This window comes from Molossus molossus, unplaced genomic scaffold, assembly GCF_014108415.1.
Source record: "Molossus molossus isolate mMolMol1 unplaced genomic scaffold, mMolMol1.p scaffold_m16_p_21, whole genome shotgun sequence".
NCBI classification, from domain to species: Eukaryota; Metazoa; Chordata; class Mammalia; order Chiroptera; family Molossidae; genus Molossus; species Molossus molossus.
In genome coordinates, this window is record NW_023425357.1 from 42,782,134 (window position 1) to 42,796,091 (window position 13,958).

Below are 13,958 nucleotides of genomic sequence, written 5' to 3' on the forward strand. Positions count from 1 at the left end.
TCAATACCACACAAAGCAATCTACAGATTCCCTGCAAATGCAATCTATATCACAATCCCAATGACATTTTTTTTTTTCAGAAATAGAAAAACCCATTCTAAAATTCATATGGAATTTCAAGGGACCCCAAATAGCCAAAACACTCTTGAAAAAGAACAAAGCTGGAAGACTCACACTTCCTGATTTAAAAACTTACTGCAAAGCTATAGTAATCAAAACAGTCAAATAGACCAGTGGAACAGAGAGCCCAGAAAGAAACCTTTGTGTGTCAATGGTTTTTGACCAGGGTGCCAAGACTATTCAGTGGGAAAAGAACAGTCTTTTCAATAAATGGTGCTGGGGAAACTGGATATCCACACACAAAAGAATAAAATTGAGCCCTTACCTAACACGTATACAAAAAAGTAACTCAAAATGAACCAAGCACCTAAATGTAAGACCTAAAACAATACAACTCTTAGAAACAAACATAGGACAAAAAATTTACCACACTGGATTTGGCAATGATTTCTTGGGTAGGGCACTAAAGGCACAGGTAAGTAAAGAAAACATAGACAAACTGGATTTCATGAAAAGTTAAAAGTTTTGTGCAACAAAAGACACTATCAACAGAGTAAAAAGGCAACCCACAGAATGGGAGAAAGTATTTGCAAAACATCTATCTGATAAGGTATTAATATCCAGAATATATAGAGAACTCCTAAAACTCAACAACAGCAAACCAAGCAAGCTGTTTAAAAAATGGGCAAAGGGGCCCTGGCCGGTTTTGTTCAGTGGTTAGATCATCAGTCCATGGACTGGAGAGTCCTGGGTTTGGTTGCCCCTAAGGACACGTACCTCAGTTGCAGTTTGTCCCCGGCCCCGGTTGGGGTTGTGTGGGTGGCAACCACTCAATGTGTCTCTCTCACGTCGATGTTTCTCTCTCTCTCTTTCTCCCTCTCCCCTCTTGCTCTATCTGAAGATAAATGCAAAAATGTCCTCAGGTGAGGATAAAAAAAAAAAAAAAATGGGCAAAGGGCCCTGGCCAGTTTGGCTCAGTGGATAGAGGGTTGGCCCACAGACCAAAGAGTCATGGGTTTGATTCTGGTCAAGGGCACATATCTCAGTTGGATCCTGGCCCTGGTCGAGGTCGTGCAGGAGGCAACCAATCAATGTGTGTCTCTCATATCAATGTCTCTGTCTCTGTCTCTGTCTTTCTCTCTCTCCCCCTCCCTCCCTCCCTGCCTCCCTCCCTCCCACTCTGTTTGAAAATCAATGGAAAACATCCTTGGATGAGGATTAAAAAAAAAATGGGCAAAGGATTTGAACAGACATTTCTCCAAAGAAGATATACAAATGGTCAATAAGCACATGAAAAAGCGCTCAGCATCACCAACCACTAGGAAAATGCAAATCAAAACTACAATGAGATGCCCCCTCACACCCATTAGGATAATTACTAAAAATAACAACAGTGGGGGCTGGGTAGAGGGGGGAAGGGTGGGAGATGGGGGACATCTGTAATACTGTCAACAATAATTTTTTTTTAAACCCAGAAAATAATGAGTGTTGGTGGAGACGTGGAGAAGTTGAACCTGTGCGCACTGCCGTGGGCTGTGAAATGCGGCCGCTGCTATGGATGCAGTATGGAAGGTCTCAAAACATAAAAAATGGAACTACCATAAGACCCTGGAAAAATATATACAAAATAATTGAAACAGGGTCTTAAAGAAATATTTGTCCACCCATATTTATAGCAGCATTGTTCATCATAGTTAAAACATGGAAGCAAACCAAGTGTCCAGTGGATAAATGAGTAAGATGTGGCATATCTATACAATGGAATATTAGCTTTTAAAAGGAAGAAAAATTGTGCCCTGGCCAGTTTGCTAAGCGGTTAGAGCATTGGCCCAAAGGGTCTGAGGGTTCAGGACATATACCTGGGTTGCAGCTTCGATCCTCAGCCCTGGTCATGGTCATGCACGGGGCAACCAATTGATGTGTTTCTCTCACATTGATGTTTCTCTCTCTCTCTCTCTCTCTCTCTCTCTCTCTCCCTCCCTCCCTTCCACTCTATCTAAAAAATTAATGGAAAAGTATCCTCGAGTGAGGATTAACAAAAATAAATAAATACATAAGTAGAAGAACATTGTGACACATGCCACCATATGGATGAACCTTGAGTACACTCTGCTGAGTGAAATAAGCCAGTCACACAATGATTCCATTCAGATGAAGTAGAGTAGTCAAAATCATAAAGACGGAAAGTAAAATGGTGGTTACCAGGGGCCAGGGGAGGGATGAATGGGGAATTCTTGTTTAACAGATAGAGTTTCAGTTTTACAAGAAGAGAGAGCTGGAGTGGATGGTGGTGGCAGTAACGCAACAATGGGAGTGTATTTAATACCACTGAACTGCACACGTAAAGATGGTTAAGATGGTAAATTTGATGTTATGTGTATTTTACCACAATAAAAAGAAGAATGAAAAATTCTGAGAATGGGGTGTGGCCCATGAATTGGTGAGGTTGACCCCTCTGCGCTCCAGCAGAAAACCAGTAGGGGGCTTCCTGGGTGTGGACAACAGCACATGGGTCTGTCAGGCCCGAGTGTCAAATGGGGAGGGGCCTGAGTCAGTGGGGCTTGAACATGAGGCCCCGATGCTTGGGGACAGGGAAGTGACAACAGGCTTTCCCAAGTGAAACCAGACAAAAGATTCTGGCAGAACCAAGGGCTAACAGTTCAGACTCTCCCAGGAGAGGCTCTGGGTTAGACCCCAGGGACAGGCCAAAGCCTTGAGGGGCACAGAGGGGGAGGAGGTGGGGCCAGGAGCTACGGTGAGGGGCAGGGGACACGTGCAGGGGATAAGGGGATGAGGAGGATGGTTTATGGGAAATGGCTGTAACCAGCCTACTCTGGGTTTGACATGGGAACTGAGCATGCTCACTGTGCCCTCCTGTTTCCCAACCCCCCAGGCCTCACCACAGTGGAGCTGAGGTTCAGGTTGGCTTCCTTCACCAGTTTTCAAAGGATTGGAAAACTCTGAAAGAGAGGGGGAAGAATATAGTACACCAGCTCTGGTCTCCCATAGGGTGAGTCCCAGCAAGGGAGAAATAAAGTTTACACTCAGCAGTCTGTGGAGGGCAGGATTGGTGCTGAGCCATGAAGGCAGGCAGGACCAGAATGTGTGTGTATATGCAGGTTTGTGCACGGACAGGAATGTGTGTGTGTGCACATGCACACCCGTGTGCACATGGTCAGCCCCCTGCATTTCCTGCATGCTGCCTTGTGGTAGAGTTGTGGAGTGAGTTCTCATTGGTTCCCCCCAGTGTTGTGTAAACAGAAGGTGCCCAAGAAATGCCTGCTGACCTGAACACATTCAATCTGCCTGCCCATCAGTACAGGTCAGAGGGCTCTCCTTGTGACTGCTTCTGACCACGTTGCAAGAAGAAACCTGTTGGGCATGATGGCCTATTTGGAAATTCTGGGCTGGAAGGAGTCACCCTGTTCTTTCTCTCCTTGCATCCCGCTTCCCTGGATGCGACTGGGGTGGTACAAGGTGGAAGGTCCCCAGCTGATGTGGTAGCATTAGGGAATTTGCTCTAAGAAGTGTCCAGAAGCATAGAATTTTGTTCCTGGCTTGGCCATGGCATCTCTGTGTGACTCAAGTGGGTCCCCACCTTCCCTGGGCCTCTCTGCACCGCACACACAAGCCCTTACCGTCTCCATGGCCCCACGTGCTCAGCAACAGCACCTCCAGCTCCAGGGGCACCTCCAGCTCCATGCACACACAGTGGATGAATGCCTGCCAAGTGGCCAGACCCTGGGTGTGCAGTTCCCTGAGTTGTAGGACGACCCTCTGTGTGGGGTCTGTGGCCTTGTTCCAGGAGCCCAAGTCCATGTTAGGGAGGAAGAACTTCACCTTGGCACTCAGCCATTCTGGGTCATTGCTGAGCAGCCTCACAAGCCAACTCCACTGGTTCTTGGTGCCCAGCTGGAAACTAATGGGGTCCATGAGGAGATGGCCCTGCAGGGACAGGGTAGGCAGGTGAACTGAGAAACAGGTAAGCTGGGGGGTAGGTGAGCTGGGGGACAGGTGAGCTGGGGGACAGGTGAGCTGGGGAAACAGGTGAGCTGGTAGACAGATAAGCTGGGGGACAGGTGAGCTGGGGGACAGGTGAGCTGGGGAACAGGTGAGCTGGTAGACAGATAAGCTGGGAAATTGGTGAACTGGGGGACAGGTGAGCTGGGTGGTAGGTGAACTGAGGGATAAGTCGGCTGTGGGGGGAGTCATCGGGGGGAGTCAAGAACTCTCCCACACACATCTGAGGGGCAGCGAGCAGGCAGACAAGTGGCCTCTCCATGGAGTCTCAATGCCTTTGCCCAGGAATCAGTTCCAGAGACTAACCTCTGACTTCTGCATCCACCCCTCCTGACTGTGCCTGGGTCTGGTCTAGTTCATTCTCTGGAGACGATGTCCTGGGAATGCTCTCCTCATTGTGTTTCCGTGCACCCTTTTGTGAGGCTATCTCATTTAAGCTACTTGTCTCCCAAACTTTGTTCTCCCCTTTTTCCTTAGTTCTAGAACCCTTGAAGATTTCCTGGTCATCTGGAATAGACTCTATTTCCCAGCCTCCCTTGCAGTTAGATGCAGCCATGTGATTAAGTTTTTGCCGAAGGGATGTAGGTGGAAGTGTTGCATATCTTTCTTTGCTTCTTCTTGTTGGCTGGAATGTTGATGTGATGGCTGAACCTTGGGCAGCCATATTGGATCATGAGTGGAAGCCAGTGCTTAGAAAGGTAGAGGGTAAAGCTTTCCACCTGCCTTGGACTCTCTGACTTTGAACTTCTATGATGTGACAAGGAAATACATTTCTATTCTGTTTAAAGCATCATTATTTAGGGCTTTCTGCTACACACAGTGAAGTCTAATCCTGGCTAAGGCAAACCCTATTCTCTTCTAAGCGAATTCTCCCCTTCTAAACAGAACTCTCAAACAACCTGCTGGAAGGAGTTCTGCCATAAGGTGAGGGCACTTACACAGCAAAAGCCTAAAAAGTATGCAGTCCCTTTGATCCAACAATTCCATTTCTAACACTCTAGGCTTAAGAGACAATTGTGGCTGGACATAAAAAATTTAATGACAAAGCTGTGCACTGCAAGAATATTTATAATAGTTGAAAATTGGAAGTAATCTATTGTCCAACAAGTGGGGATTAGTTAACTAGTTGGTTGTCTGTCATATGGTGAGATATGCTATAATATTTCCAAATGTACTTTCTGGTCCTATTTTCTTAATCATAGTAGCAAACACTCAGAAAGCATGTCCTGTGTGTTAGGGCTGTTCTAAGTGCTTTATGTGTCTCCTCTCATCCTCACAACTCCCAGAGACCTCCACTGCTAACTCCGAAATGGCGGAGAGGCTCACCAGGAGCCAACTTATCAACTCCCAGAGGTTGGGGCAAGGACTACGTGTCTTGGGGTTCAGACCCCAGTTGCTTCCTTGACCCCAGCAGAGACCTACTGGGCATGTGTCCCCACCCCCACCCCATCCCACCCCCGGTCATCCCTCCCCAACCAGACTAATAACAACTCCTTGCTCAGGCACAGAACTTTAGAATTCATGAAACATTCTCACGTCCATAGGGTAGGCAGGGACACCATCCCCACTAAAGGTCATACTACAAGTCCATGGGAAAGCCAGGCTCAGAACTGAGATTTCTCAGTCTGAGCCAGTAAACTTCTAAGGCCTTGAAGCCCTGGATGGTACAGTCAATGGCTAAATTCCTGAGCTTTGTGTTATCTTGGCTACAGGATGTGGCCATGGCCTAGGGCACAGCTTCATGCTGTCCATGAAGAAATCATCCAGGGCAGCAAGATGCCAGGCTGAGTGAGGAGTGCCTTAGATGGTATAATTTCTGGGGCTATTAATCCTCAAATTCCCCCTCCAGCCAGCCTAACACAATGCCTTTGTGTCAACCATGGGTGCTCTATCCCCCTGGGGTGAGACATCGAGCTCTTCAAGGATGAGCGTCCCGGGAGGAAAAGCACACTGCCTCACTATTGGTCATTGAGATTCCTTTGGAAACAGCCTTGGAGGTGGGATTATAGTAGAAAGATCCTCGGCCCCAGGGTTAGGAGACTAACATTCCTGTCCCATCTCTACAACTGATTCTCAGATATTCTCTTTCTCCTCTTTCTAGGCCCTTAGGAGGATTTCATCTTCCTGCCCCCGTGAAATCAGAAATGGCCAAACTTGCTTTGGCCAATGAAATATGCTGAAGAATGACCCAGTGTCATGTCTGTGCGGAAGTTGTTGTTTTTTAAAAAATATTTGTATTGATTTTGTTGTGTTTTTTTGTAGAGAGAGAGAAAGGGATAGGTAGAGAGAGAGAAACATTGATGTGAGAGGGAAACATCAATCCAGCCTGCAACCCAGACATGTGCCCTAACCCAGGATTGAACCAGCAACCTTCTGGTGCATGGGATGACGCCCAACCAACTGAGCCATACCAGCCAGGGTGTGTTAAGGTTTTAAGAGCCAGTGTGTAACTCAACATGCTCTCTCTTCCTCTACCATGGAGATGGGCATTCAGGTTTGAGGTGCTGTTTTAGACTGGGTCCGGGAAAGAGGATAATGTGGAACCAAGGTCCCAGTCGATTTACAAGAGACAAGAACTAGGAGCAGGAAATAAACCTTTGTTCTCATAAGACACTGGGACTTTGGAGGTTGGTTGTTATGCAGCATAAACAAGCCTATCCTGGCTGATAAACTCACAATATGACCTTCAGAAAGCCTTTCCCTACCTGGGCCTTGGTTACACCACCTATGAAATGGGTAGATTAGATGCTGTCTCAGGCCCTTGCTGATTTTCTGTGTCTGATGATTTTCACTGTCATGTTGAATGATGGCTAAGGGTAGGTTTGTTGTATTGGGGACAGCCCAGCAGAGAGCAATCTTGGCAGTGGGCAGGTGAGTGAAGGAGTGAACAGAAGGAACAGAGAGGAAGCAAAGGGAGAAGATCACCTACTTGGCTCCTGGTTCATCATAGATGTTCTAGGGTGTCCGTGGAGAGAGTCTCATGGGTGCCTGGGCCAAGTCCTGTGCCTTGAGCTGGATTTGCAGGTTGTTTCCATAGGGCAGGCACCTAAGGAGAGAGGAGACAGGGTGCTCGCCCCCGTTTCCAAAATCCAAGAGAAATGCTGTAAAGAAGGCACCAGCCCTTACCCCTGCCTCTGGAGACACCTCTGAGGACATTTGACCTAGAAACAGTCCCCTCACCTTCACTCACAGATCCTGTTCTTGTCCCTGGACTGTGTGCACTGCTCACCCTCCCTGGGTCACCTCCTGCCACACCTGGCCCAGTGACTCATGGCATCACAGTGAGCCCTTCAAATATGGCCAACTTACTACAACTTACTTATTGGGAGGAAAAAGGAGTAATCCTCACCCCAGATGCCAAATGCCTTTTCCAATAAAACTCCAGAAAGGTTAGGATTTGCAATCTCTTTCTTATTGCATTTGAAACTGGTTTAAACAATTGAAAGTAAACGTACTCCCCCCACCATCACAATTTAACAATTTACATGGACGATTTTATTTATTCTTGACAATTCTATTATGTTCTTTTCTAACATTTTTTATTGTTGAAAGGATTACAAGAACGTTTGTTATCTATAATAAACATTCTTTTTAATGAGAAAACCCAGAGGCATGGGTCACTCTCACGCAGAGCACTGTAAATCCGTGCTCCGGCACAAAGGCCTAGTAAACACACCTTTAGGGATTTTGTCTGACAACTCAGAATGGACAAAAAAAAAGATGACTAAAAAGTTCGTGGAAAAGCCCTGGCCGGTTTTCTCAGTGGTTAGAGCATCGGCCTGTGGTCCAGAGAGACCCGGGTTTGGTTCCCACTAAGGGCACGTACCTCGGTTGCAGTTTGTCCCCGGCCCCGGTTGGTTGTGTGGGTGGCAGCTACTCAGTGTGTCCCTTTCACGTCGATGTTTCTCTCTCTCTCTCCCTCCTACTCTATCTGAACAAAAAATGGAAAAATGTCCTCGGGTGAGGATACAAAAAAAAAATGTACGTGGAAAAGAGACTTTTGGTCAGGATGGCGGATAGGTAAACATGGTCTCACCTCCTCCCACAACCACATCAAAATGACAACTAAACTACAGCACAACTATCCTTCAGAACTGCCTGACACCGAGCTGAATGGAAGTCCTACAACTACGGAATTAAAGCAGCAGCCACATCCAGACTGGTAGGAGGGGCGACGGCGGACAGGCTGGTCCCACACCCACGTGTGGCGGATAAAAATCAGGAGGACACCTTGGCTGGGAAGGTCCTTCCTGAGGACTGAGGGGTCCCTGTCCCACACCAGGTGCCTTGCTCAGGGTTCCAGTGCCAGGAAGAGAATCCCCAGAACCTCTGGCTGGAAAAACCAGCGGGAACTGAGGCTCAGGAAGGCTGAGGCGGCTGGAGCCCCAGGCAGCTCCTCTTAAAGGGCCCGCGCACAGACTTATTGGACTTGCTCCCTCTAAGCTTGGAGGGCAGGCAGCTCGAGGGGCGCCAGAGACATACAGGGAAGAACCGAGCTGTTTGGCCTCAGGATGAGGGCTGGAGAGGGGGCTTTCTCCTGGGCAGACCTGCTGGCAGAAGCTTATGTTCTTTTGATGAGCCCTTCCCTGGGGCGGCAGACAGCAGCCATACCTGGGACTCCAGCAACCTGGCTCACACTGTTTGCCCCGCCCTGGTGATTCCCTGAGGCCCCGCCCCACCAACTTTCCAAAGGCTTTACTGTAGGATTGGCCTGTCTCAGATCCTGCTTCAGTTTCCTAAAATCTCTGAAACAAGCAACATCTGGTCTCAGCAAGACCCATACCTCTCATTAAGTGGCCCCAGGCCTGGCACTGGAAGAAGCCAGCCTTGGTTCACAACTTAACTTTTCCTGGGCACCTCCAAGCCCAGCACAAGAAGCAGCCATCAGCAGATCACTTTGTAGCTTATGCCAGGCGGCCCTAGGTAGAACACAGGCAGTGGCTAATCTTGTCCCAGAGCCACCACACCCAGTGGACAGCTTCAGACCACATCAATACACCACCACCCAACCACCTCCACAAGTGACACACTCAATGAGTCAACTCAGTGGGTACAGAGCCGTGCTGAAGTAAGTCTTGCTCTGCGTGGTGGGCCCCTGCATAGCTGATCCTCCAAAGTGATCAGAGGTTGGTGGTCAGTGGGCACAGCCAGTCCTTGCAGTTGAGTAACTTACTCAGCCTGAGTAAATCCCTCCCATTGACATGCCAACAGCAATCAAGACTCAGTTACAACAGAAGGGTGTACAGTCCACACTAGGGGTTCACCTCAAGGGCCCAGCTGGGGTGATCAGGGAGGCTGTGCCACTGGATCCTATAGGACACCTACAAAAATAGGCCACCCTACGAAGCCTAGGAGACATAGCAAGTCTACCTAATACATAGAAACAATCACAAGGAAGCAGCCAAAATAAGGATACAAAGAAACATGTCCCAAATGAAAGAAAAGAACAAAACTCCAGGAAAAGAACTAAACAAAATGAATTTAAGCAATCAATCAGATGCAGAGTTCAAAACACAGGCTATAAGGTTGCTCAAGGAACTTGGTAAGACATTCAAGGAACTTAGTGAGACCTCCAAGGAACTTAGTGAGAACATCAACAACATAAAGGACTGGTCAGAAATAAAGAATAATTTACAGGGAATTAATAGTAGAGTAGATAAAGCCAAGAAGCAAGCCATCGATTTGGAATATAAGGAAGCAAAAAACACCCAATCAGAACAGCAAAAAGAAAAAAGAATCCAAAAAAATAAGGATAGTGTAAGGAGCCTCTGGGACTACTTAAGCATGCCAACATTCGCACCATAGGGGTGCCAGAAGGAGAAGAGAGAGAACAAAAAAATGAAATTCTATTTGAAACAATAATGGCAGAAAATTTCCCTAACTTGGTGAAAGAAACAGACATTCAAGTCCAGGAAGCACAGAGAGTCCCAAACAAGATGAACCCAAAGAGATCCACACCAAGACACATCATCATCAAAATGCCAAAGGTTAAATACAAAGAGAGAATCTTAAAAGGAGCAAGAGAAAAGCAGTTCGTTACCTACAAAGGAGCTCCCATAAGACTGTCAGGTGATTTCTCAAAAGAAACTTTGCAGGCCAAAAAGGAGAGATAAGAGATATTCAAGGTGATGAAAAGCAATGACCTACAACCAAGATTACTCTATCCTGCAAAGCTATGATTTAGAATTGATGGGCATATCAATAGTTTCCCAGACAAGAAAAAGCTAAAGGAGTTCATTGCCACCAGACCAGTATTATATGAAATGTTGAAGGGTCTTCTTGAAGGAGAAGAAGAACAAAAATATGAACAATAAAATGGCAATTAATGCATATCTATCAACAATTGAATCTACCAAAAAAAAAAAAAAAAAAATGAGCAAGCAGAACAGAAACAGACTCATAGATACAGAGAACTTTTTGTTGCTTGCCAGATGGGTGTGGCTGGGCATGGGTGAAAAAGAGGAAGGAATTAAGAAGTACAAATTGGTTGTTAGACTGATGAACCTCAAAGGGAAGCAGGGAGGGAGGGTAGAATGAGATAAACCAAAAACCTCTATGCATATATACATAACCAATGAACACCAAAAATAGTGTGGGGAAGGCAGGAGGGGGTCTACAAAGGTCCAGGAATAGGAAAAGACAAGGTTCTGTTGAAGAGGTAGTGGGGGTACTGATGACATTTCTTTAAACAAAACTGTCTAATTCTAACAGAAGACATGGAGAGAGGCATGAGCTAATGGAGATAAAGCCTTGCTCACCTCCCCTCAAGGGAGATCCACTAGCCCCAGCTCTGGCTCCTGGCAGCCCCACTCTCTGGATTCTTGGTGGCTCTGCCCTGTCCAGGTCTGGGCAGAATCCCACCAGACAGACTGAGTTGTGTGGCTCTGGAGCGGAGGGGCGGAGACTCCTGGCAGCTCCGCCCTGCAGATATCAGGGCTCCTGGCAGACTCCGGGAGAGGCTGCCTTGGGTGGCTGGCTCTAGGACACGCTGGATTCCCCTTCATACAGACAAATCCGGGTCTGTTCGGGCTTGATAAACTCTGCTGGCCTCACCCTGATGACTCCCTGAGACTTCGAACCACCATAAAGGTGTGAGAGCACCCAGCAAGTGGCAGGTATACGCTGGGACATTTGCTGAGTGGCCTCAGACTCAGCACTGGCACCGATTTGAACCTGCATCAATCTGGTGAGCACCACTGGTCCCTACCTGATGACTCCTGAGAATCTACCTCATGCAACTCAAGTATGACCAGAGGCTCTTTCAGTGACTGAGCCTGACAGGCAGCCGGCAGGTGGAAGCGGACCGAAGGGCTCTTGGGACTTTTGCTGAGTTGCCCCCAGGACCAGTGCTGGTGAAAGCCGGCCTTGGTGCACAGCTTGGTCCTTCCCGCACACACCCAGGCCCAGCAGAGGCAGCCACAGACTGTGGATTGCTTTGTAGCTCCAAACAGGCTGCCTAGGGCCAGTCACAGGCAGCGTCAGATATTGGCCTATACCGGAGCCCTTCCTAGAGACCCCAGAACCAACATACCCAGTGGCTAGCTTCAGACAACATCAGAACAGGGTCCAATTAACTTCACAAGGCATATCCAAAGGGAGGCACCACACACTGCTGAGGTCTTTTCCAGTGTCCTTCAGGGGTCATTCCACCTTAGGGCTCAGAAGCTGCGTCATAACTTAGGTGAAGATGTAGTCTTCAGCCTGACCATTACGCAGATCTGGGCAAGTGTCTTCTGCTGCCTCGGTGGGTTGCTGATTATGGGGAGGGGGAGGCTAGGTCTGTGGAGAGAGAGAGAGAGAGTGTGCTATTTCTACAGGTAGGATTTTTAAATAAATGTAATCAAAGTCGTGAGGACCCTCAGTTCAGTAGATCTACACAATGGAATATTATTCAGCAACAGAGTGAACCACAAAAACAGTATGCTCAGTGGAAAAAGATCCGACGTACCCTAGTGTGTGAACTCAAGCTGTGGCACATGTACGTTTAAGTGTGTGTGTGTGTGTGTGTGTGTGTGTGCTTGCATACATAGAGAGCAGCTCTAGGGCTGCACGAGAAGCTGGCGACAGGATTGTCTGGGGAGGGCAATGGGGACACAGGCAGCGGAGAGCCCTTTACACTGTACTTCATGACCACTTTGTGCCATCGGAACTTTCTAAAAGGTTTGTTTTGAGTTTTTAAAATGTCAGAACATTTACACTAAAAACTAGAACAGACATTTCCCTAATATGTAAGGAAGAGAAATACACAGATATGAGTAAGCACAAGAAATGGCCAGTGATATGTCAAGAAATGAAAGTTCCCTACACAAGGTGAATAACAACACTGAGACAGACTCTGAGAGGCCACCAGTGAGGGTGACTCTCTGCATCAGGTCTGACAGACAGAGGCTGAAAATTCCAATGAAAAGCAACTCATCCATCTTGAGGATATAGTTCATCTTACTTTTTTTTTAATCCTCACCTGAGGACATTTTTCCATTTTTTGTTCAGATGGAGTAGGAGGGAGAGAGAGAGAGAGAGAAACATCGATATGAAAGGGACACATCGAGTGGCTGCCTCCCACACGACCCAACCAGGGCCAGGGCCAAACTGTAACCGAGATACGTACCCTTAGTGGGAACCAAACCTGGGTCTCTCTGGGCTGCGGGCCAATGTTCTAACCTCTGAGCCAAACTGGCCAGGGCCTTTTTTTAAAAAAATATGTTTTCATTTATTGTTTTAGAAAGAGAGAAAAGGAGAGATAGAAACATCAATGTGAGAGAGAAACATCAATTGGTTGCCTCCTGCATATCCCCTACTGGGGATCGAGCCTGCAACCTGGGCATGTGCCCTGACTGGGAATCAAACCGGTGACCTCTTGGTGCGTGGGTCAACGCTCAACCACTGAGCCACACGGGTCGGGCTAGTTTCATAATTTTTTAATCTTATTTCTTTCCCCTTATTTACTCAGACTTGGTTATTCTTTTTTTTTATCCTCACCCGAGGACATTTTTCCATTTTTTTGTTCAGATAGAGTGGGGGGTGGGGAGAGGAAGAGAGAAACATCAATGTGAAAGGGACACATTGAGTGGCTGCCACCCACACAACCCAACCAGGGCTGGGGACAAACTGCAACCGAGGTACGTGCCCTTAGCGGGAACCGAACCTGGGACTCTCTGGACCACAGGCTGACTCTCTAACCGCTAAGCCAAACCGGCCAGGGCCAGACTTGGTTATTCTTTACACTTATGAACTTTATTGTTTAGGTTACGTTTAGTCTTTTCCTATTTTTTTTTGTTTTGTTGTTGTTGTTTTTAATCCTCACCTGAGGATATTTTTCCAATGAAATATATATATATATATATATATATATATATATATATATATATTTTTAAGAGAAAGTGAAAGGGAGGGAGGGAGAGAAAGAGAGAGAGGGAGAGAGAAACATCAATGCGAGAAGAGACACATCAATTGGCTGCCTCCTGCAGGACCCCAACTACCCAGGCATGTGACCTTGACTGGGAATTGAACCCAAGACCCTCCAGTCTGAGGGCCAACGCTATACTGAGCAAAACTGGCCAGGGTGATAAGTTAATTTTTAAACCTTTGTCATTATTTTTCTGTTTTACTGTACTGTACAAAGAATAAATTCTATACAATTTCCACTTTGGAGAATATGTTGAGATTTTTCTTTTTTTTTATTTGCTTGGTATATAATAAATTTTAAAATACTCCATGAACATTTAAAAATGTATTCTTTTTTCAATAAAGAGAAATTTCTGTCTCACGAATTATACCAAAATAAAGTCTAGATGGGCCAAATTGTAAAAAATTAAACCATAAAAGTATTGCAAGGGTATAGATAATCACTTTACAACAATTCATAAAGCTGTATCTTT

The 13,958-nt window shown here is 46.7% G+C and overlaps 1 protein-coding gene across 38 annotated transcripts in view; it reads right to left on the reverse strand.

The window, feature by feature from the left end:
• NLRC5 (NLR family CARD domain containing 5) overlaps window positions 1-13,958 on the reverse strand; it is an 85,816-nt gene that overhangs the window by 55,162 nt on the left and 16,696 nt on the right. For 28 of the 38 annotated variants that reach the window (XR_004961203.1, XR_004961202.1, XM_036276116.1 and 25 more), the window contains exons 1-4: window positions 10,839-11,303; window positions 7,010-7,126; window positions 3,699-4,005; window positions 2,961-3,020 (exon numbers count right to left, since the gene is read on the reverse strand). Coding sequence is in view for 36 of the 38 variants with exons in the window: in XM_036276116.1 (XP_036132009.1) it covers window positions 2,961-3,020; window positions 3,699-3,993 (355 nt within the window). In the remaining 2 variants the exon portion in view is untranslated. The other 10 variants (XM_036276124.1, XM_036276126.1, XM_036276125.1 and 7 more) reach the window with 6 other exon arrangements.